The sequence below is a fragment of the Sus scrofa genome, chromosome 3 (genome assembly GCF_000003025.6).
Source record: "Sus scrofa isolate TJ Tabasco breed Duroc chromosome 3, Sscrofa11.1, whole genome shotgun sequence".
Taxonomy (NCBI): domain Eukaryota; kingdom Metazoa; phylum Chordata; class Mammalia; order Artiodactyla; family Suidae; genus Sus; species Sus scrofa.
Window position 1 is genome coordinate 32,298,056 of NC_010445.4, and position 19,664 is coordinate 32,317,719.

Below are 19,664 nucleotides of genomic sequence, written 5' to 3' on the forward strand. Positions count from 1 at the left end.
GCCCTTTATGTGATGGTAACCTTCCCAGCAGCTCCAGGCGGTGTTTCTGTGCTGTACTTCTCCTGACAACACGAGTCACATGACTGTGATTGAATGACGCCCCCTGGTGTTGTGCAGCTCAGCAGCCCTGACTCATCCCATTTCTCAGATAGGAAACTGGGACACACAGGTTAAATCCGCTTGCTCAAGGTCACACAGTGTTCAGTGGTGGAGCTGGCATTTGAATCTGATGATTTGTGTCTGAACTTGCACCTAGGACCCTCTGCTCACTCCGTCTTTCTCTCTTCAAGAGAGCCGGTGAACCAGCGTCTCTCCTCCCCTCATCCCGTTTCTTCTGTCTGTCTGTCTATATGTATGTATTTTCTTTGTAGGTCTGCAGGTGCGGCATATGAAAATTCCCAGGCTAGGGGTCGAATCAGAGCTGGAGCTGCCGGCCTACACCACAGCCACAGCAACACCAGATCCAAGCCACATGTGACCTACACCCACAGGTCACAGCAACGCCGGATCATTAACCCACCGAGCGAGGCCAGGGATCGAACTGGCATCCTCATGGATACCAGTCGGGTTTTAAACCCGCTGAGCCACAGCAAGAACGCCTCTTCTCTTTTTTAAATTGTGGTAAAGTACACATAAGGACATTTTAACCATTTTATTTATTTTCATTTTTTATTACTTTTTTTTTTTTTTGGCCACCCTGAGACATGTGGAAGTTCTTGGACCAGGGCTCAGATCCAAGCTGCAGTTGCGGCTGAGCCAGACTCAGGGGTCAAACCTACATCCCAGAGCTGCAGAGACACCCCCAATCCCATTGTCCCACAGCGGGAACTCCCATTTAAACCATTTTAAAGTGAACGATTCCGTGGCGTTTAGTATGTTTACAGTTTTGTGCAAGCATCTTCTCTGTCTAGTTTCAGAATGTTTTTATCATCCTAAAAGGAAACTCGGGAGCTATTAAGCACTCCCTCCCCCCAGCCACTACTCTGCCTCCATGGATTTGCCTCTTCGGGACATATCTCAAGAATGGAGTCCTATGACGTTACCTTTTATGTCTGGCGTCTTTTACTTAGTATGTTTCCAAGGGCCCTCCAGGCTGTCACGTGCATCAGTACTCTATTAATTTGTTTTCATGGTTTTTTTTTTTAAATACGCATAACAACACCAAAAACAAACAACCATTTATTTTTATTTTATTTTTATTTTTATTTTTTTGTATTTTTAGGGCCGCACCCGAAGCATATGGAGGTCCCCAGGCTAGGGGTCTAATCGGAGCTGTAGCCACCGGCCTACATTAGACCCACAGCAACGCCAGATTTGAGCTGCGTCTGCGACCTACACCACAGCTCACGGCAACACCGGATCCTTAACCTGCTGAGCGAGGCCAGGGATCGAACCCGCAACCTCATGGTTCCTAGTTGGATTGGTTTCTGCTGCGCCATGATAGGAACTCTCCCAAAAAGAAACAACCATTTAAACCATCTTCAGGTGGAGAGCTGAGTGGCCCTAAGGACACTGACACTGTTGTGTAACCGTCACCACCATCCATCCATCTCCAGAGCCTCTTCGTCTCCCCCCACCACCACTCAGAAGGCCTGTGTACACGAGGCAGGGACTCCCCACCCTCTCCTCCCTCCAGTCCTCGGAGCTTCTTTTCCACTTTCTGGCTCTGCTGTTTCTGGGCGGCATCGCACAGTCGCTGTGCTTTTCCATGTGGCTTCTTTTACGCAAGCCTGATGTTCTCCTGTCCGTCCACGTTGTAGCAGGTGTCAGAGCCTCATGCTTCTTGATGGCTAAGTGGCAGCCCATTGTATGGACGGGCCCCATTTTGGGCTTGTTGATGGGCCTGTTTCCACCTTTTGGAGATGATGCATGTCGCTGCTATGAACATACCTGTGCGAGTTTTGGGTTGAAGGCCTGTTTTCAGCTCTCTTCCCATTTCTTCTTTTGGTAAATTTAATCTATTGTATTTTATATTGGAGTATAGTTGATTTGCAGCGTTATATTAGTTTCAGGTGTACAGTATAGGAATTCATTTACACACACACACACACACACACATCCATTCTTTTTCAGCTTCTTTTCCCACGTAGATGATTACAGAATATTGGGTCGTGTTCCGTGTGCTGTACAGTAGATCCTTGTTGTTTACCTGTTTGGTGTAGCCTGTGTATCTGCTGATCTCAGATCCTAATTTATCCCTCCCCCCTCCTTTCCCCTTTGGTAACCAGAAGTATGTTTTCAAAGTTTGTGAATCTATTTCTGTTTTTTATTATTATTATTATTATTTTTTTTTTGTCTTTTGTCTTTTTGTTGTTGTTGTTGTTGTTGTTGTTGTTGCTATTTCTTGGGCTGCTCCCGAGGCATATGGAGGTTCCCAGGCCAGGGGTTGAATCGGAGCTGTAGCCACCGGCCTACGCCAGAGCCACAGCAACTCGGGATCCGAGCCGCGTCTGCAACCTACACCACAGCTCACGGCAACGCCGGATCGTCAACCCACTGAGCAAGGGCAGGGACCGAACTCGCGACCTCATGGTTCCTAGTCGGATTCGTTAACCACTGTGCCACGACGGGAACTCCTATTATTTTTTTAATTTATTTATTGTTTGCTTTTTAGGGCCACTCTTGTGGCATATGGAGGTTCCCAGGCTAGGCGTCAAATTGGAGCTACAGCTGCTGGCCTACGCCAGAGCCACAGCAACGCCAGATCTGAGCCGAGTCTTTGACCTTCACCACAGCTCATAGCAACACTGGATCCTTAACCCGCTGAGCAAGATTAGGGATCCAACCCACATCCTTATGGATGCTAGTCGGGTTTGTGACCTACTGAGCCACTACAGGAACTCCTATTTCTGCTTCTTTATTTTTTATTTTTTGGTCTTTTTGTCTTTTTTAGGGCCGCACCTGCGGCATATGGAGGTTCCCAGGCTAGGGGGCAAATCGAAGCTGTAGCCACCGGCCTACACCACAGCCACAGCAACATGGGATCTGAGCTGCGTCTGCAACCTCTATACCACAGTTCATGGCAATGCTGGATCCTTAACCCATTGAGCGAGCCAGGGATCGAACCCGCAACCTCATGGTTCCTGGTTGGATTCCACTGCACCACGATGGGAACTCCCTATTTCTGTTTCTTAAATAAGTTCTTTTGTATCTTTTTTTTTTAAGATTCCACATATAAGCAATATCGTATATTTGTCCTTCTCTGTCTGCCCCACTTCACTTAGTATAATCTCTGGGTCCACCAATGTTGCTGCAAATGGCATTATTTCATTCTTTTTTATGGCTTAGTAATATTCCATTGTATATATGTACCACATTTTCTTTATCCATTCCTTTATTGATGGACATTTAGGTTGCTTCCATGTCTTGGCTATTTATTGTAAATAGTGCTGCAGTGGACATTGGGGTGCATGTATCTTTTCAAATTATGGTTTGCTCTGGATAGATGTCCAGGAGTGGGATTGCTGGATCATATGGTAACTTTAGTTTTTTAAGGAACCTCCATTCTTTTGAAAACTCTGGAATCTGGTTCATGGTTCCAGCAGCGAGAGGGAGTGGGCTGTGGCTGTGGGTGGCAGGGGAGGAGTGGGCCTGGGTCCCCCAGGGGAGAGGTGAGGGTCCCCTTGCAGGGCCCAGCTGGGGCCAGGTGGCAAGGGGCCCGCTGACCTATCACTGGGGGTTCTCTTCACCGGCGTTTGGCTGCTGAGCCTACCACCTGATCAAGTTGGGATGTCCCTTTAAAAACAAATAAAGAACAGAAACTTGAGGGAAAACTGCGGCGACCAGAGGGACGTATGTCCTTTTATTCACTTCCACACTCAAACTTCTCTTGTGCTGATTGTCGAATGGAAGCTGTGAGGACCTGGTGGTCAGCCTCTGCTCGGACATCCTGGCCCAGAGGTCGGGGGAGGGGGGGGGACGGGCGGAGAGGAGGAGGAGCAGGTGCTGTCGTTTGAAGCCAGAGTCTGAAGGATGCTGGGGCTGATGTTGCATCTGGCGCATTTTAGAAAACAAGCGTTTCAGCCCCTACGGTTCAGCCACGGGGTGTCTGAAGAGCTTGTGGGGCCTCTGCTTTTTTCGGTATTTCCTTTTTTCCTGCTTTGTCCCTAGAAGTGAGTTTACCTTGAGAAGGAAGCAGAGGAGGGCTCCTGGATCGTTAAAATGAAGAGTCGGGCTCTGGAGGTGTGGGGTAGGGCCGCTGATCGTGCATTTCTAGCAAGTTTCAGGACACATGGGGAGCAGATGGATGAGGAGCAGCCAAGGGGTGGGCAGAAGCGGTTTTAGCTGTCTGCCCCCGCACTGCAGGGACCTCTTGCTCCCACATCGTCCTCGTGGCAGGTTGCTGTTAGCAGAAGAGCCACCTGACTCGGAGTGGGCGTCGGGGCTGAGAAAATAAATAGCAGCATCCTACTCATTTTCACTGGTGGGGAAAAACACCTAACAGAAGACATCCATAAAGATCATCACTGGCCAAGGCTTTTTTTTCTTCCTGTTCTCAAAAATCTTGACCCCGAATGAGTCAAACAATAAGTAGAGTGCTATTCGCCACCACCACGTGAGGCCCCCTCTGGTCCGGCATCGAAGGTATTTTTTCTCTCGGAAACCTTGGGTATCTGAGCTTAAATGTTATTCTCGCATATTCTGTAGATGAGTATACCGAGCCTCTGAGCAGTTCAGTGCCCTGTCCAGGGCCGTGTCTAAGCAGCAAGGATGGAGCACGAATATGCATCCAGGCTCTCCAGCTTTCATGGTCTCCCCACCCCCGGCTAGGTGGGGGTGGGGGTGAAAATTTTTACTCCGCGGAGAGGGGTGGCCCTTTTTTCTTTTTGCAGAGGGACCGGTAAGCCCAGAAGAAAGGACCTGCTTTCTAGAATTTTCCTCATGCATCCAACCGTAATGGCCAGTTACTCAATTGGGGATTTTTAGGTCTGAATTTTTTTTTTTTTTTTTTTTTGACCAGGATATCAACCCATGGGCTTGTTTTCTTCTGCAAGGTGCAAGGCTGCCTCTGAGGAGTTCCTTATTTTTCTACTTTTTTAATTCAAATATCTATAAAAGTATAGAGCACAGTGACCCTGGTATTGTCACGGGCCAGCTTCAGTCACAGTCAGCTGGTGGCCAGCCTGTTTCTTCTTTGCCCCCAGCTCCTCCCCGCCCCTGGATTATTTTGAAACACATTCTAGACATCATCTCAGATGCTGTTTTTGTAGCCATGCAAACCCACGAGAAAAGCTCTGTCTTTCCTCAGACCTTCTCTAAAGGTACTGTTAGGTCACTGCTGAACCGAAGATTCATTCCACCTTTCCCCCCAAATCCAACCTGCTTGAGAACGTTGTGCGAGAGGGGATGTGTGTGCCTATGGGTGCTGCCACCGATTTTATGGTCTAGATGGGGCATCACCCCCAAACTGTATCCATTTTTTTAGAGTGGTTTTCGGTTTACAGAAAAGTTGAGCAGAAAGTACAGAGGTCCCACCCGAAAGCTCCCGCTATTAGGAACATCTTGCATTTGTGTCATACGGGTGTGGTGATAGATGAGTACATTATTACTAACTAAAGTCCATGGTTTCCATCAGAGTTCCTTCCTTCTTGGTGTCATCCCTGTTTTTGGTTTTTTGTTTTTTCGTCTTTTGTCCTTTTAGGGCCACACCTGTGGCATCTGGAGGTTCCCAGGCTAGGGGTCGAATCGGAGCTGTATCCATGGGCCTACGCCACAGCCACAACAACGCCAGATCTGAGCCACGTCTGTGACCGACACCACAGCTCATGGCAACGCCGGATCCTTAACCCACCGAGCAAGGCCAGGGATTGAACCCACAACCTCATGGTTCCTAGTCGGATTCGTTTCTGCTGTGCCATGACGGGAACTCCTGTTTTTGTTTTTTGTTTTGTTTTTTAGCTGTGCCTGAGCCATGTGGAAGTTTCTGGGACAGGGACTGGACCTGAGCCACAGCAGTGATGATGCCGGATCCTTAACCTGCTGTGCCACCAGGGAACTCCAGTGTTCTGTGGGCTTTGACCAATGTATAATGAGAGGAATCCACCATCACAGTATCAGACTCATTTCACTGCCCTGAAAATCCTCTCTGTTCCTGCTATTCACCCGCCTTCTCCCCTGACCCCTGGCAACCCTTGATCTTTTTACTGTCTCTATAGATGAGTCGTTTCCAGAATGTTACAGAGTTTTTTTTGCTTTTTTTTTTTTTTTTTTTTTTTTTTTTTTTTTTTTTTTTTTTTTTTTTGTAAATCAACCAGAATGTCATAGAGTTAGAATCAGGAAGTATGTAGTCTTTTCAGACTGGCTTCTTTCACTTTGTAATGTTCATGAAGGTTCCTCCACGTGGTTTCATGGCTTGGCACCTCCTTTGTCGTTTGTGTTGAGTGGGGATCCGTTGAGTGGATGTGTTAGGAGTTATCCATTCACCTAGTGAAGCACGTCTGTCTTAGTTGCTTCCAGCTCGGGGCACTTATGACTGAAGGTGCTGTAAACTTCTGTGTGCTGGTTTTTGTGTGGATTTAAGCTTTCCACTCGTTTGGGTAAATGCCGAGGGTGCGGTGGCTGGCTTGTAGCTCATGGAGAAATTTTAGGGTGCCTTGCAAAGATTTTTCTTTGGTCAGTGGCTTCACTCAGAAGTGTGGTCGAGGTGTAGTGTACATACAGTGAGGTGCATTAATTCTAAATGTACGGTTGGATGAATTTTTTTTTCTTTTCTTTTCTGGCTGCCCCTCGGCAAATGGAGTTCCTGGGCCAGGGATCAGATCCAAGCTATACTTGTGACTTAACGCCGCAGCTGTGGCAGCACTGGATCCTTAATCCACTGTGCTGGGCTGGAGATTGATGCCTCCTGGCACAGCAGAGATGCTGATCCTATGGCACCACAGTGGAAACTCCTTGGAATTTAACAAACATGTACACGCGAGATCAGAGCATCTCCAGACCCAGTAGGCCCCCTTCTGAGCCTCCCCAGTCACTGTCCCCTGCCCCCCTGTCCCCAGAGAGAACACTGCTCTGACTTCTAGCGCAGTCCTTGTCTCTGCTGGGCAGGCAGCTCCCGTCCTGCAGTTTTGGAAAGGCGATTTTAGGGGGGAGGCCGTTAGTGGCAGTTCGATTCATTTTGGTTTGTTCTGAATGGAGCCTGTTGGTCCCCAAGTTCTGCCTGCTGGCCTGGAGCAGGGATTGGCACAAGCTCTGGGTAACTGTTTTTGGCTTTGCCAGGGATTGAGTGAGCATGACCGCGTTCTAATAAAAGGAGATTTGCAGAAACGGAGAGTGGGCCGGAGTTTGTGACTTGAGAATAGCGCAGAGCTTTTCCTTTGTAAAGTTTATGTCCTGTCTCCACTCCAAACCCACACCCGTGTGCCCTGGGACCTGGGCGGCCTTGTGTGTGTTTTCGGGCCACCTCAGGTAGCCTTCCAGCACATTCCACGAGCACCTGCTGGGTTCCCCTGGGCCGGGGCACGTGTCCAGGGCCCAGAAGTGTCAGAATGGATTTCAACTTAAACAGCCCAGACAGCCCCTCCCCACCTTGAATGAGGTAATCCCATTAACCCTTTCACCGCCTGTCATGCTCTCCTCCTGTGAGAACCCCCCGGGCGGGGTGGTGGGAGCGCAATGGATGCCGACCAGAAAATACTCCTGTTAAGGTGGACGCTGGGGAAGGGGCTGGGGGAATGTGGACGAGATCAGGAGCCTCGGGGGATCCCTGCACAGATGAAAAGTCAGCCCCTGGGGAGAGAGAGAAAGTTGTGGTCAGAGGGGAAATTTTACAGTTTGGCTCCTTAGAGGTGGAACAGTTTCGAGTGACTGTGAGGCTGACAGCTGTTTGCGGTGATGGAGCCTGGTGTGTGTTTCAGGCGCTCCTCACGTGCCACCTTCGCTTGGTCTTTTTAATCGGATGTCCTGGGCAGTGGCTCCCATGGGCTGTTCCCATTGTGCAGCAGCAGAGACCGAGGTGACAGGAGGTGAGCTTAGGGACGGCCAGGGAGCTACTCGGAGGCTGGAGCCGGGATCTGGACCCTGGCAGTCGGGCACCTCTGTGCTGTCTGCCTCTCAAGGGGTGACCGGGTGGGTGCCTGGCAGTGGGAGTTGGAAGCCTGTGGCATTGAGACTGTGGGTGCGTGGGTGGGCCTCACGGCCGCAGAGGTAGCCAGAAAGAAGGCTGGGGGGATAGAGGACCCCGTGTTAGGGGAGGGTGGACAGGCTCAAGTCATCGCCTTCAGAACTCTCCCAGCCAGGAAGCTCATCTGAGACCACGGTCATGTGGGCGGGGGGCATAGGCTGGGCACACTGCAGAGGTGGACCACGTGACAGTTTGGAGGGTCACCGAGAGAGCATAAAACAGCAATAAAGCAGCATTCGAAAGGACAATAGGCATCCTTTTCTACTTGCTTTGGGCTTGGTCTGGATAATTACAACAACACTAATAATAATTATCTTCCATTCAAGTTAAGGAAACAGTTACCCAGGACCCAACTAAATATGGAGAACTTTCCAACAACGGGAATTTCTTCTGCATTTTTATTTTAGGAAACCACAGGCCAAAAAAAGAAAAACAGCGGGTGGGCAGGGGATTTATTTGAATGCATGACTTCCAGGTTTCACCCTGGACCAGTGCGCACGAGGTCAGCAGGTCTCTGGTCCACCTGTTAAGTCTGTGTTTTTCTACAGAAAGGACAGATGTCCCCACTAAGCCCAGAGGGTCAGGATTACAAGGGTCGACCCCACAGCTGTGACCCCACAGCTGTTAACACCGGGTGCTCTTGGGGACATAAAATGACCAAAACCACAGTCTTTGCCCTCAAAGGGTGTTAGTTATCGGAAGCGGATTCATGTATCTTCAGGGCAAAGGGGGCAAACTTGTATTCTGATGGTTAGTTGAAAGAGCCTCAATGAAAAAAAAAATTTTTCTTTGGCTGCGCACACAGCATGTGGGAGTTCTTGGATGGATTGAACCCGAGCCACAGCTGTAACCAGAGCCACAGCAGTGACAATGCTGGGTCCTTTACTCACTGAGCCACCAGGGAACTCCCTCAATAAGATTGAAGGCAAAAAGGGTCTGAGAGACTCCCAAGAGTCTTGACCTTCTGGAACATTCCCCGGTTTGGAAGTGCTCTGTGATCACGTCTAATTCTTAAACGCCAGGTACGGTCGCCAGGAGAGCTCAGCATCTGAAAGGCATGGGGAGAAGGTTCTGGGGGAACAGCCGGGGTTTGGAAACAGCCCCTTCTTCTTCTTCCTTTGGCACATGGGTGTCAACACCGATGTCACTGCCCATCCGGCCTCTGTATCCTGCATCGTAGCGGATGTTCCCTTGGGAGTCAGAAGCCCACGGTTCTAGGGGACCCTCCAGTGGGCTGACCCCGACCACCTTCCTTCTGGATAGACCATGCAGGCTCGTCCCCCGCAGGCCTGCCACCACCGCTGCTTCCCCCCCACCCGCCACATGGCAAGCTGGCGCACAGGCCAGTGTGAAACACAGCCTGTGGTATTTTGTCAACATAGTTAGTGGCCGTCACTTCAAAGTACCATGTCCTGGGGCAGGTCTGGGTTTCTGGCTTCCCCTGAGGGTATCGACTCTGGCCGCACCAGCTGAGGTTGGCTGAGCCAAGTTGCCCACCCTCCCCAGCACTGGGGTGATGACCCATCGCCACCTGTCATGGGGCGTCCATGGTTCCTTTCTGGCTCCATCACCGGACACCCCCAGGAGCAGCTGCAAATTGGCCTTGATGTGAATGCATCGTGCAGCGTCCCTCCCTCTGGGGACACGGGGCCCTGCCAGCATGACACCTCTATACCCATGGGCTGTTACAGGTGGAATAACCCAACCTTTCCCTTTGGGGAACTGGTCATTGTCGCCTCTGGTTTGGGAAGATGGTGGTCACCACGACGGTTCACCTCAGAGGCAACCCAGTTTCGCCAAGGGCACGTGATATTTGGGGTCGAGTTAGGGGAAAGTCCTGGATTCTTCGAGAGGGGGACGAGGACTCTTTCGAGCCTTCTAGGTTAGGGACATTTCCTCAGTGCTGCAGCCTGACCGTGTTGGGTTTCAGTGCATGGGGAGAGCGGGGAACCACAGACCGAGTTTGGCCGCTGCCCTTTGGGTCCCGGAGTGAGGGGGCTTCTGGGTTCTTTCCAAGGCACCCGCTGGCCACGTTTTTCCACCTGTTTTTCCGAGTGAGTGCCATCGTCACCTACGTGGGCTGTGACTGGTTCAGCAGGAGCTTCGCGGGCTGCTTTGTCACCGTGCTTCTCCTCCTGACCTTGGACTTCTGGTCTGTGAAGGTAAGGTCCCCTCGCCTAGGACACCCTGGCTCCCGAAACACGTGGGCTGCGTTTCCAGGCAGATGGCTGATGTGGGCTGAGGTTTAAATCGCTGATCTATGCTTAGGAATACGAAGCTTTGCAGAGCTACAGGCATCGACACGGTATAGTATTGATACAGAAACAGACACACGGATCAATGGAACAGAGAGCCCAGAAATAAACCGAGACACCTGCGGTTGATGAATCATTGACAAAGGAGTTAAGACTACAATGGGAAAAAGAGAGGCTCTCAGCAAATGCTGGGAAAGGCCATTTGCAGCAACATGGATGCAACTAGAAACTCTCATCCTAAGTGAAGTCAGTCAGAGAGAGAAAGACAAACACATATCACTTTCATGTGGAATCTAAAATATGACACAAATTTACCAATCTACAAAAAAGAAACAGACTCACAGAGAACAGACCTGTGATTGCCAGGGGGACGGGGGCGGGAGTGGGGTGGACGGGGAGCTTGGGGTTTGTAGATGCAAACTATTGCCTTTAGAATGGATGAGCAGTGAGGTCCTGCTGTGCAGCACAGGGAACTCTATCCTCTCTCTTGAGAGAGAACGTGATGGAAGTTAATATAAGAAAAAGAATATATATGCGTATGACTGGGTCACTGTGCTGTACAGCAGAAATCGGCACTGCACTGTAAATCAACTATAATTAGTAAAAAAGAAAGATAAATGGGGTAATAGTCCCATTATAACAAAGTCGTTTAAAAAAAATACTGAGCTGATGTCTCATAAAAATAGAGAAAAAAATACATCGTTGAGTTGAATAAGTGACTTCTCGGTGTCCACTGTCATGCTTGAATCATGTACCATATAAGGGTGACAACCCCATAGGGCTTAGGATTTTCTGTAAAATTTACATATGATGTGTGCGTGTGTGTATATAACATATTTAGAATTTCTATATGGTGTATATATGTTGACACACACATACACACGAATACATTGAGGGAGTCTGTCCTTTCTGAGGTAAGTTTAACCAAAAATTAGAAGCCTTCTGATTTCGAGAAAGCACCTCGGCTCAGTTGCCCGCTCCCCCTGCAAGTTCAGCCTGAATTGGTGACTTGTATTTTATTCATCGGTGAAAAGACGAGGCCTCTTTCTTGGCCCACGGCTGCTGAGAGGCGTCTGGTCCCTCTTCCTCAGAATGTGACGGGTCGACTCATGGTGGGCCTTCGCTGGTGGAACCAGATCGATGAAGACGGGAAAAGCCACTGGATTTTTGAAGCCAGGAAGGTATTCCACTGACAGGTGTCAAGCTGGAGGTGGGAGAAGAGCCGGGGGAAGCTTCTGTGGGTTTCCTTTGAGCTTTGTGTGGTCTGACCCTGCCGTGCCCACAAAGCCCACTGCCGCTGGCACCCCACTCCAAGTCACATGTGGCCCAAGTGCGTGTGACATGACGGAAAATCGGAGCGCGCTCGGTGGTGGCCATTTCCGCAGGTTTTGAAACCTGGTCACTTTCCTGCGACAGGTCTCTCCGCATCACGTGGCGGCCACGGAGGCGGAAGCGAGGGTCTTCTGGCTCGGCCTCATCATCTGCCCGATGATTTGGATCGTGTTCTTTTTCAGCTCCCTGTTTTCCTTGAAGCTCAAGTGGCTGGTAAGGCGACCTTCCTCTGGCGTCTGGACAGACCCGCTGCCTGTGGGAGAGGGTTTTGGATGGTGGTTGATTGACGACTGATGGAACGGCCTTATTCAGGTGGAATTCCCACACCAGGCAGTGCACCCAGGCGTGGGTGCAGTTCAGTGGCTTCTAATCTGTTCGCAGGGTTGTGCACCCATCACCGTTAGGGTATTTTCATCCCCCCCAAAGGAAACCCTGAGCCCTTTGAGCCGTCACCCCCAGCCACCTGCTGATGTCTGTTTCTGTATATTTGGCTATTCTGGACATTTTCTATAAAAGAATCATGCAGTATGTGGGCTTGTGGGACTGAATTCTTCATGTTTTCAGGGATCATCCATGTTGTAGCCATGGCAGTACTGCTTGCCTTTTTGTCTTTTTGCCTTTTCTAGGGCCACTTCCCGCGGCATATGGAGGTTCCCAGGCTAGGGGTCTAATTGGGGCTGTAGCTGCCAGCCTACGCCAGAGCCACAGCAACACTGGATCCGAGCTGCGTCTGCAACCTACACCACAGCTCACGGCAATGCCTGATCCTTAACTCACTGAGCCAGGCCAGGCATCAAACCCACAACCTCATGGTTCCTAGTCGGATTCGTTAACCACTGCGCTATGACGGGAACTCCAGTGCTGCTTTCCTTTTTAATGGCTGAGTAATAATCCATTGTGCGGATAGGCCACGTTTTGTTCATCCATTTATCCATGGACGGGACAATCCCATGGTTGTTTCCAGCTTTTGGCTCTGAACAATGCCACCGAGAGAGGGGTCTTTAGAAAAATTGGATGACTTCCTGCCGTGGATCGGGAACCCTCTTTCGGTGGGAACAATCTAGTCTTAGGGATCTGGAGTTTTCTTTCCAAGCTACCACGTTTCACTGCCACAATCTGGTTCATTCAATGAGGAAATGAAATATCCACAGGCAGTAGAATTAAACTCGTGGGCTCTGGAGTCGGGATCCAGGCTCAGCCTCACGGCAGCTCTGGCACCTCAGGCAACTTGGGCTTTCTCTGGCTTCCACGTCCTCCCGGTAAAACGGGACTGTTAGGGCACCAGCCTCTCGGGTTCCTGTTGATGAGGGGTGTCCATGCGTATTTGTAAGCGCTCCGTCAAGGTTGGCTGTTGCCCCCAGGCGTGGGCCCGACACGCAGACTTGGTGTGGGGGGAGCACTTCAGGATGTGCTTTAGAAAAACCGCCTTTGCTTTGTGTGCAGGCCCTCGTGATAGCCGGGATCTCTCTCCAGGCTGCCAACCTGTATGGCTACGTCCTGTGTAAGATGGGAGGCGAGAGTGACATCAGCAAAATCACAGCCAGTTTTCTGTCTCAGACGGTGTTCCAGACGGTGAGTGACCGAAGGTGGACTCCGGGTCTCCAGGAGGCCTGCGGGCAGCTGCCGTTGTTGATGTCTCCCCTGTCAGCCAGGCTGCTGTCGTTAGGGGGTGTGGGGTGTGTATCTGTGTCTAAAATACATACAACAAAAAACTGTATCATCCTAACAATTTTTAAGTGTGTAATTCAGTATAGCCACTTTTTCATGTTACCAGAACTGTTTCGTCTTCCCAAACCGAGACTCTGTACCTGAGTACCCCATGCTCTACCTGCTCCAAGCTCCTGGCACCCACCCTCTACTTTCTGTGCCCATGAATCGGACCATTCAAGGGACCTCCCACAAGTGGAATTGTACAGTACTTAGCCTTTTGTGACTGCCGTTGTTTTTAAGTGATTTTTTTTTTTTTTAGCTAGAATGTTAAGATCCATAAAAAAAAATTTAAAGCCCAGCCGTAGTTCTAGAAGTGAGAAATAGATCTTTTATTTTTTATCTTTTTGGCCGCACCCACGGCATGTGCAAGTTCCCGGGCCAGGGATCAATGGGCAGCCCAAGCCACAGCTGTGGCAGTGCTGGATCCTTAACCCCCTGCACCACAGGGGACTTTCTGAGAAACTGATCTTTTCAGTTTGACCAAACGCATCTGGAAATGGCTTGAATCATCTTAAATGTGAACAGAGCAGCTTTATGCCAAGACCCTGAGCGACCAGTCCTACAGGCTCTCAGTTGACTGTGGGTCTGCTCTGGGCTTGAACGGGCAGTGTCAAGCCATGCTCATGTGAGACAGAAAGCCGGGCTCCCTCTTTCCCTCGCAGGCCTGTCCAAGCGACTTTCAGAAGCCTGGACTCGAGGGGCTGGAGATTCACAAGCATTAGGTAAGCGGGGGCGGGGGGGGGGAGGTCGGGGTGGTGGCCGGGCTGGGGGCTCGGGGAAGCAAGGCCTCCCTGGGCTCAGCCGCCTGTGGTCTGGGCAGGCTTGTCCAGGGCCTCCCCAGGCGATGGTGTGGCGTCGTGGCCCTTCAGAGGGGACCGCCCCACCAGGCGTGGAACAGGTGCAGATTCCACCCTGTGCAGGGGTGGGGTGGGGGGTGATGGGAATGGGAGGGGGCTGGCCAGAGGAAGATGGGAAGTGGGATTTACTCTTCCCTCAGCTGCTCAGGGTCCTGTGTCTTTCAGACAGAGTGAGCACCTCAGGGCGATGAGCATCATCCTAGAGTTTGCATCTTCTTTTTTACGTAATTTTTTTGTTTTTTTTCTTTTTAGGGCTGCACCCTTGGCAGATGGAGGTTCCCAGGCTAGGGGCCGAATCAGAGCTGTAGCCGCCGGCCTATGCCATAGCCACAGCAAGGCCAGATCCCAGCCGCATCTGCGACCTACACCCCCGGATCCTTAACCCGCTGAGCAAGGCCAGGGATCGAACCCATGTCCTGATGGATGCTAGTCGGGTTCATTAACCATTAAGCCACAGAGGGAACTCCTTTTTATGTAATTTTTAAAACCCTGTAAATTGTCTTGTTTGATGCTGGAAACTAGTGGGTATAGGGGACATGGATTACCATACAGGGTGTTGACCCCAGGTCTGATGCTGTGGGTGACGAGGGCTTTTCCGAGGGTGACTATGCCTGGCCGCGCTTCATGCACTGGCCTCGGGGGTGGGGGGGCTCTGTCCGTCACTTTAATGCCTCCTCTCTCTGAGCACGGGCTCCCTGACAGCGTGACTGTGTGTCGGCAGTGAGGCCACACATTCATCTCTTTATCTCTGTGGTTCTTTTTTAGGCTTATTTTCCGAGACAGCAGGGGCTCGAGGGGGAGGTTCTGCGGTCGAGCTGCCGACAGAGACGAGCGCCAGGACCCGCAGGCAGGAGGTCTTCCCGTGGAGCAGGCCTCGGGGCCGAGGCTTGAGAGGTTTTTATTTTCTAAATGGCACGTCTGTAAACACGGCTCTGTACAGCTTGTGCTCAGGGAACGACGAGTAAAGTCTCTGCAAGGCTCTCCACGCCATGCCCGGGGCTGGGCCCTTCCTGCCTGTGCCGCCCCACCTTCTCCCCAGGCTGCTCGGGGGATGGATGCGCTGCCTGTGCCCCGGACACCCTTCCTCCTTCAGGAGGCGACGTGGTTCGCTCCTTCAGGCGGACGCAGATCGCAGAACTCCCGGATTCCTGGAAGACAAGACAGACGGAGGCACAGAAGCACGGGCACTTGGCAGCCCCTCCAGGGGTCCCTGGGGCCTGGCCTGTGCTGGCGGGGGTGCGTCCAGATGGGGTGGAGTCCCCAGGCGGCTTCATGCCCCCTAGAGCTCCCTTTCGGCTGATGCCCTGAATCTTTGCACGTGAGCCGAATACCCGTGGTGTCTGAGCAGAGCTGGAAGCCTCACGGTGCAGATCAGGAATGGTGTTATCGCCCCCTGACCCCAGGTCACGGGCTCAGAACTCAGCCGCCAGCCAGGAGTCTAAAGCTTTTCTTCTGACACCTCTGCCTTAAACTTGAGGCCTCTGACCTGCTGCTGGCTGAACGGGGCCTGCACATGGGTTTGGTTCAGCTCACTGTGCTTTTTTTTCCCCCACTCTCCTTTCCTGCACCACAAACTTCACCCTGTGGCTTTAAACCATGGTAGCTCACGGCGCTGATGTACCGGGAGATTTTTCAAGACGCCTGTTCTCCTGGGCTGAGGGCTCACCCCAGACGCTGCTACCCCCGTTGCCCCCCGCCCCTGCCCGAGGCTGCGTGCCCGTGGCCACTTATGATCCCCAGTGGGATTTGCCCACACCCAGCCCACTCTGCTCATCTGTGTCACTTTCTAGCCCCAGGGCCATGTGGGGTCCCACTTACTCTGGATTATACTTCTATAGGCCAGGGTGGCTGGTGAATCCGGAGCTTCGACCAAAAAAGACTGTCCTTTGTCACAACTCTTAGCTTAAAGAAAGAAGTGAAAGAAAATTAAATCCATGAAGAAACCAGTGGTGACATGAACTCGGGGCTCCTTCTGGGCCCGGGACACGGATGCTCCTTCCTGAGCCCACCTCACTCGTAACGGCGGAGGAAGCTGAGACAGGAAGTTGGGGGCTTGAGGACCGCACCTGCTTCCCCCCCGCCCAGAGGGGACCCTGACCCGAGCCTGGCTGTGTGGTTAGTGTGTGTGCCTACGAGTCATCTGGGTGGCGTGTGGCAAATGCAGGTTCCAGGGCCCCGTACAGAACGGATGCAGTGGCTGCGTGGGCCTAGGAACCTGCATGTACAGATCAAGGCATCCTCTGGCGAGACCAGGAATGCACGTGGGGAAGGCATGGAGGACAAAAGGTTATACGGGAAGGCTGCGTTCAAAGGGGGCTGCCAGTGCTGCAGGTAGAACTACTGCACGGACGCAAATGCAGCAGGTACACAAACCACGTATTTAAGAAATAATGCTGGGTGTGCATGACACACATGCTGCGCCACCGCTCTCTCCGTGTGTGATTTTATCTGGAAGGGCACCCCACGCGGACAGCCGTCGTCTGCTAGCCGGTCCCTGGACTGTCCACTCCGGCGCCTCCCGTGGACGTACAGGTTGTCTCGTGTCCAGGTGAGCACAAGGCGGGGGCCTCAGGCAGGCGGTGTGCCCCCTCCTGTCTGACCCTGGGTCGACCCCCGTGCACACTGAGCCCTGCTGGAGAAGCGGGAGCAGCGCTTCCACGACCCCCAGCTACTCCCTAGTGCACTGCCCGGTGGGCAGGGACAGCCAAGAGGGGAGGGCAGAGTGGGGCCCCACGTGGCCCAGGGCTAGGAAGTTACAGGTCCCACAGCAGACATGTGGGGCCACTTTCTTCTGATCTTTGCCCCATGTCCTCTCACTGCTGGTCCTCCCCTTACAAAGGTGCTGGTCACCCCCACACACACCCCCCTTTCCTGCCTCTCTGCAAGTAGCGCCTGGGGCACGGCCTTCTGCCGGGCCTTTGCTTGTACCTTTCATTCCACCCGGCAGCCCCGCGGTCATCTCCGTCACTGTCCCCACCTGACAGATGGAGGCCTCCAGGCTCAGAGCTGGCAGCGGAGCAGCGCTGGTGGAGGGCTGGGCGGCGGCCCCAGGGGCCTGTGGGGCCAGGGAGGCCAAGGACCTTGGTGCTAGAGACTGGCAGCTCCTCTGCCCACATGTCCCCAGAGGGACCCTCCCCTCTGTTCCCAGGAACATGGCTGTTCCCTCCTGGACAAAAGCAGCTGCGGAAGGTGGGTGACCTCCTCAGCCCCGTACGACTTTCTGTAGCGCCTACAGGTGCTCGGCGGCGGTCCCTCCTCTCGCTCCCTGTGCTTTCCACTAGAGGGGAGGTCTGGGGACGTGGGTGTCCTCTCGTGAGGCCTCGCCCGCTCGACAGCACTCAGTCTCAGCTCGGAACGGAGCCCCGAAGCTGCCACTGGCAGCCTGGGCTCCGCCGTTCTGTCCCGTCAGGTGCTCTGAGGCCTGAGGGAGATGGCGGTGGCCGTGCCCGGCTGCCACTGCCCACCCTGTCACCCACACATCACGCGCCTCCGCGAGGAGCACCTGCTCCCACGAGCACGAGGGACGCTGCACCACGGCAGTCAATGCAACCACAGCTCGCGGCGTTCGGAAAGGCGGAAGAAGCGGCTGGAGGGTTCTAGTCCGCGGGGCAACCCCAGCCAGGAGGGTTCTGGACGAGGCAACAGGCGAGGCGGGGTCTCAGGAAATGCCTCCCTGGATGGTCGGGGTGATTCCCAGGCCACCTTAAGGCAGGCACCCCCTCGCCACAGCCTGCAGAGCCTCCACAGTGCCCAGGAGGGAGCCCGCCTTCCCCGCGACGGCACCTCCTGTGTGCGTGCTTTCGGGTGCTGTCCCCATGTCCCCGCTGCCTCACGCTGGGCGGCATGGACATGAGACATCAAACCCTGTCACTTGCCCTGTGTCCCTTCTTCTCCACTCCAGCGCCCCGACCCTGACCTAACTGACCCTCTCCCCGCTGCCGCCACATTCAGCCTCAGCCCCGGTGCCCACAGTGGCCACGTGCCAAGCCCCTCAGGACTGAGGACTGGGGACAGGCCCCACCTGGGCTCTGTGCTCCTGTCTGTCTCTGTCGACCCCCCTCAGGCATGTCTGACTTCAGGTTCAAACAAAAGTCTGGCAGTGGGGGTGTCGCTAAAAGAGTGGGGGGCCCTCATCACCCTGCCTTCGTCCCCTGTGTGCTCACAGAGCAGCACCTCGAGGGACTGGGGACTCGGAGCGCAGAGCAGAACAGCGGGCCCTGAAGGGGTGCTCACGAGAGCAGCAGGCGTGAGCAGGGCTGGGCTGGGCTTCCTGTAGACAGGCCACAGGCGGTGGGGAGCAGGGCACCTCCTTCGGGGTTTTCAAGGCTGATCCTGGCCTTGACTTTCATGTCAGAACCTAGTCCTGTGAGGACGGCGCCCCTCTCATGCTCGCCCCGCTCCTTGGGGGACCCCTGAGGGCCCTCCCTGTGCCTGGCGCCCCCAACCGTCTCTTCTCCGCCCTTCCAGGCCTGCCTCCTCCCGGGGGCCCCTGTTCCTCTGCTCCTCTCAGCGGAGGAGGTGGGGAGCCCCTCGCGGCGGCGGCGCTGCACCCACCTATGCGCGGATCCAGAGGCACCTTGCCGAGGAGCGGGATCTTCAGGTCCTGGCACATGACCTCCGCCCCCCCGGTCGTGGGCGGGAAGATCTGAGACTCTTTCTGGAGGGCAAATTAAAAGGGGGAGGACTCCTGAGGTGGGTGCAGGATCATAGGAAGGAACCCCATTTTAAAGAAACTTTTAAAAATGGCTCTTTTGCGTGTGAAAGTCGGAATTTTCACGAAATCAGCAAAAGAAGATTTTAACTCCGACTCCACGTCCTGAAAGGGGGGGGGGGGGCATTCCCGCTGCAGCCTCCATGGGGCTGGCGGGGCAACCTCACCTGGCAGCGGGGGCAGAGGAAGCTGCTCATGTTCTCCACCACCCCGATGATGGGCAGCTTCACCTTGTGGCAGAAGCTGATCTCTTTGCGCACGTCCTGGAGTGACACCTCCTGTGGAGATTCAAGAAGCCCGGCTGCTTTGGAGCCTCAGGAGGACAAGGTCCGAGTGGGGCAGCGCCGGAGACCAGGGCCCCTGTGAGTGTGTCACGCGTGCTGACCGCGTGGGGCCCTGTTTGACCTTCCAGAAGCCTTGAAGGCTAACCTGCAGCTGCAGAACATCAAAGGGACCTGCATCGACAGGAGAGCAACCCTCGACCCCAGCCCCATGTTCCACATCCGGCCGAGCCCACTGCGGATGAGGTCAGGGAGGGCCTGTGGGCTCCGTGGGCCGCCTGCTTTGTAAATCAAGTTCTGCTGGAACCCGGCGGGGCCCACGCCTCTGCGTGTGTCCTCTGGCCGCTTTTGCCCCCCAGCGGGACAGCTGAGGGGCTGTGACAGAGACCGTGGGAGGCA

At 53.4% G+C, this 19,664-nt stretch overlaps 2 protein-coding genes across 12 annotated transcripts in view; one reads left to right on the top strand and one right to left on the bottom strand.

Moving 5' to 3' along the window:
* The window catches only part of TVP23A (trans-golgi network vesicle protein 23 homolog A), a 43,118-nt gene that overhangs the window by 22,575 nt on the left and 879 nt on the right, over positions 1 to 19,664 (top strand). The window contains exons 3-10 of one of the 6 annotated variants that reach the window (XM_021086635.1): positions 10,137 to 10,281; positions 11,466 to 11,555; positions 11,791 to 11,919; positions 13,150 to 13,278; positions 14,079 to 14,138; positions 15,039 to 16,821; positions 17,258 to 19,311; positions 19,397 to 19,511. In XM_021086635.1, the coding sequence (XP_020942294.1) occupies positions 10,137 to 10,281; positions 11,466 to 11,555; positions 11,791 to 11,919; positions 13,150 to 13,278; positions 14,079 to 14,138 (553 nt within the window). In that variant the 3' untranslated portion in view covers positions 15,039 to 16,821; positions 17,258 to 19,311; positions 19,397 to 19,511. Of the gene's footprint in view, positions 1 to 6,234; positions 10,282 to 11,408; positions 11,556 to 11,790; positions 11,920 to 13,149; positions 13,279 to 14,078; positions 14,139 to 15,038; positions 16,822 to 17,257; positions 19,512 to 19,664 lie in introns of those variants that run through there. The other 5 variants (XM_005662136.3, XM_021086636.1, XM_013995650.2 and 2 more) reach the window with 5 other exon arrangements.
* Positions 13,719 to 19,664, bottom strand: part of NUBP1 (nucleotide binding protein 1) — a 28,347-nt gene continuing 22,401 nt past the window's right edge. For 3 of the 6 annotated variants that reach the window (XR_002342151.1, XR_002342149.1, XR_002342150.1), the window contains 3 exons: positions 19,152 to 19,262; positions 16,092 to 18,930; positions 13,719 to 15,421 (listed from right to left, as the gene is read on the bottom strand). Coding sequence is in view for 3 of the 6 variants with exons in the window: in XM_021085765.1 (XP_020941424.1) it covers positions 15,363 to 15,421; positions 16,092 to 16,175; positions 18,828 to 18,930; positions 19,152 to 19,262 (357 nt within the window). In the remaining 3 variants the exon portion in view is untranslated. The remainder of the gene's footprint in view (positions 15,422 to 16,091; positions 18,931 to 19,151; positions 19,263 to 19,664) is intronic. The other 3 variants (XM_021085765.1, XM_005662132.3, NM_001243382.1) reach the window with 3 other exon arrangements.